General features: G+C 50.4%; 1 protein-coding gene across 1 annotated transcript in view; it reads right to left on the minus strand.

The window, feature by feature from the left end:
- Nucleotides 1-762, minus strand: part of CRYGN (crystallin, gamma N) — a 9,202-nt gene extending 8,440 nt beyond the window's left edge. The window contains exon 1 of the mRNA XM_009574647.1: nucleotides 742-762. Within this exon, the coding sequence (XP_009572942.1) occupies nucleotides 742-762 (21 nt within the window). The remainder of the gene's footprint in view (nucleotides 1-741) is intronic.
- Nucleotides 763-3,399: the final 2,637 nt, after the last annotated feature.

Below are 3,399 nucleotides of genomic sequence, written 5' to 3' on the forward strand. Positions count from 1 at the left end.
GCACCCTCCCTGTCCCTGCTACCGAATTTGTTCCCGGTATCATCGCTCACGCTGCATCCTCCGGGATATTATCCTAACCTACTCCTTCAACCCGGAGGATGCTCGGGCTCTCCGGCCCCGGGCTGAAAGGGAAGCGGTTGGGTCATTACTTACTTTTCCTGAGTATTGAGACATTTTCTGCTGGCTGCTATCCAAGACCAAAAGCGGGAGCCAAACCAAAACCACGATGATGGACAGAAACGTTGGACACCCCGCTATATAGCAGCCGGAGCATGGGGGGAGACGGGGCTGGTGTCGCGAGGGCTTTTTAACAAAGCAGTGGGAACCGGGGGCTTTACGCTTTCCTGCTTCGTAGGCAGAACCGCTGGTAACGGGGCCTGCTGAGTCCGGGGTTTTGATTTTGGGCAGACGATCTGACAAAAGATTTGCTTGGCAGGGCTTTGGTCGATTAGCGGTGCACATTTACTGCTCCTTTTTGAAGGACTTTCCCCCCCCCATTTTCCTCCCTTTTTTCCTTCCCCCTCTTTTTTTCTCTTTTCTTTTTTTCTCCTTTTTTTTTTCTTTTTTTTCCTTTTATTTTTTTAGAACATACAAGAAATTAATAAGGAACCAGCGGCAGCTCTAACCATGGTGCATAGTTTCTCTATGCTAGGTTTGCTTCTTTTTACTGGTTTTTCCCAGCTTCTTCTCACCTGTTGCAGTGTCGCAGCCGAAAGCAAGCGTCCTTGGAAGACTCCTCACCAAAAACACACTGCACTCCATCCGTCAGAGCAATGGTTTCTCGTTCAACCTTTGAACTTCTTTAAATAGCATCTCTGAAAGCCAGGGACCTAATCCCCTCCGAAGTGCAAAGTTGGGGCTCGCAAACCCACCGACATTATTCACAAGCATCATTTTTATGAATGTTCTGATCTTCCAGCACTGAAGCACCGAGACACAGATATAAGTCAGGATTAGAGGGATTTTTAAGCCATACCATTGACCATAGTGATATTGCCCATATAGCTGCAATTACGGCTTCAGAGTCTGGCATCTCAAATGCCAGTGCAAGGAAAAACTGCTTCATATTCCCCTCTTTTGTGTTACAAGAGCATCCAGAGACTTTGACTGTCTTATTCTCAGGACAAACAGCAAGGCAAAGCCCCAGCCCATAAACCCCTCCAGTTTATATTAATGAGTCAGGCTAAGAGGTAAAGGCAAATGCAGGGGGGTGGCCCACGGACCAGCGCACAGAGACGTACCAGGGCACCAGGTTAAAAGGAAATTTTTCTTTTGTGCTATTTAGTAGCTCTGGAAGAGAAATCACACCCAGCTCCTACTCATCAAATCCTCCTCTTCGTCACCCACGGGGCCCCCGTCACCTCCCCCCGCCGCTGGCACTCCGCTCCCTGGACCGTCAGGCACACGCTTTGAATCCGAACCCTAAAAACTCATTTCTCGGCAGGTCGCTCCCATCCGCAACCCCGCTCTGCTGCCTTTGTTCACCGCTTCGTTTCAAGATTAAAGACCGTTTGGGAAGAAAGGATGTCATTATTAAGGCTTAAACGTACGCCGCCCTTTCAATTAAGATGTAAAAGTTAATAAGCGCGTGTGCACGCACACGTAGGCTGAGCTGGAAGACGTCGTGTTGACTGGGATGCGCTGGAGGGAGGTGGCACATCGCACTTGGAGAAGAAACGCATCCTTCAGCTGATGCAGGTAAACCTGCCCCAGCATCGCAGAAATGCTGTTTACATTTACAGGTTCTGATGAGAGGCAGGAAATAATGAAGAAAAGCCTCATCTAATTAAAAAAAACCTACCCAAACCTTCATTGAAATGCTGGTGGTATTTTCTAGGTGCTAAATTAGTCACCAGATGGTGTGAGAAAAGTAACAACGCATGGAAAGTCCCACTTGGAAGAGCAACAGCCAGAGAACGGGGCATTAGTGGCACCCCCAAAACCAGCCCTTCCCCGCAGCCTTGCACTGGTGCCCTGGGAGGGAAGGAGGAGACGTGTCCCTCTTCTGAGTCACGGCTGGGAGCACCAGGGTGACGAGGTGGCATCGTTGTTGGCGCTGGGACCCAACGCTCTTTGCGTTGGCCATGAGCTGTTTGGAGCCTGGAGAGGATGACCCACAACATCCATGACAAACTGGCCCTAAAGTACGCAGTAAAGCAAATATTACCGCAGGAGGAGGTTTTTATGGAACCACAAAAGACTGGTTTCCTCCGGCTCTGTCTCATGATGGGATTTTCCCGTTTCTCTTAAGGTGTGAGCTTTAATTAAATCTGCAGGAACCCCAAGTATCTGAGACTTGTGCCCGGCTTTTAGATTTGTTAGAAGTTGTCCAGCAGGTTCGAAAGCTAATTTAGAAGAGATGGAAAGAGGGTGTGACAACTTTATTTTCATTTCTTTGAGAAACCATGTTAAAGATACGAAATAACAAAGGGCCCATCTCTAGAAAAAAGGAAGACGATGGGAAAAAAAAAATACTGAAGAACTGCAAACCCTAATTCCTGGAAGAAAACCCCTTCATTCCTTCCAAAGGATGGAATGGCTGCCCATGGAGGAGATAGAAGAGCAGCTGAGGAGCCTGTGGCCACCAGCAACCTTTCAGGCACGCGATGCTGGGGCAGACCTCGCCTCCCGCTTGTGCCCAGGTGCAGGATTGCATCCGACGGCGGTGCCCCAAACGAACAGGTCGCAGGCAGCCCTCCTCTGCTGTGGCTGTTTAGAGGATGGAGCGTCGGAGACATGAACTTACAAGTTTGAGCGTTAGGCTTTACCAGACAAAACCCAAAAGTCTGAGATTTTTTTGCGCGCCGTGGTTTAGAAGGAGTGAGAAATGGGGGGCGCGGGGGCGGCTCCGGGCTGTGCTGTCCCTGCCTGCCTTTGCTGGCACGAGGCCGAGGAGCGAGGCGGTCAGAGACGATTTGCTCTGAATCCAGGCCTGAGCCAGGGGGGTGAGAAAACCAAACATCTCAACCATGCAAGGTGGCTAAGGTTGATTTCAGGTCCATTGTAACCCTACAGTTACATCCCCAACAAAACCAGGGCGGGAAGGACTCGATGCCACGGGACACTTGTCGGTGCCAACACCAGTCACAGAGATAGACCCAGCCATGCTAGAAACCAGAACTCAGCCATCCAGGACAAAACCACCCTGCCTGGATAAACGTGGTGGCTCCTGGCCACCACCCTGCTCTCCTCCCCGCATCCCACCTACACAAAGGATCCGGGCACAGTTCTTGTCCTCTTATAAAGTCATTTCCATTACATGCCAAGGGGTTGCGGGCAAGGTTATGTCAGCATAAATAAGCCCAGGTTGGGTGGTCTTCAAAACGCAGCCGTGAGATGCCACCACCTCCTTCCATGGGGTGTTACGTAGGATCACGAGCGGTGTTCCCCAGGGCTCAG

Source organism: Fulmarus glacialis, unplaced genomic scaffold (genome assembly GCF_000690835.1).
Source record: "Fulmarus glacialis isolate BGI_N327 unplaced genomic scaffold, ASM69083v1 scaffold7513, whole genome shotgun sequence".
Lineage (NCBI taxonomy): Eukaryota > Metazoa > Chordata > Aves > Procellariiformes > Procellariidae > Fulmarus > Fulmarus glacialis.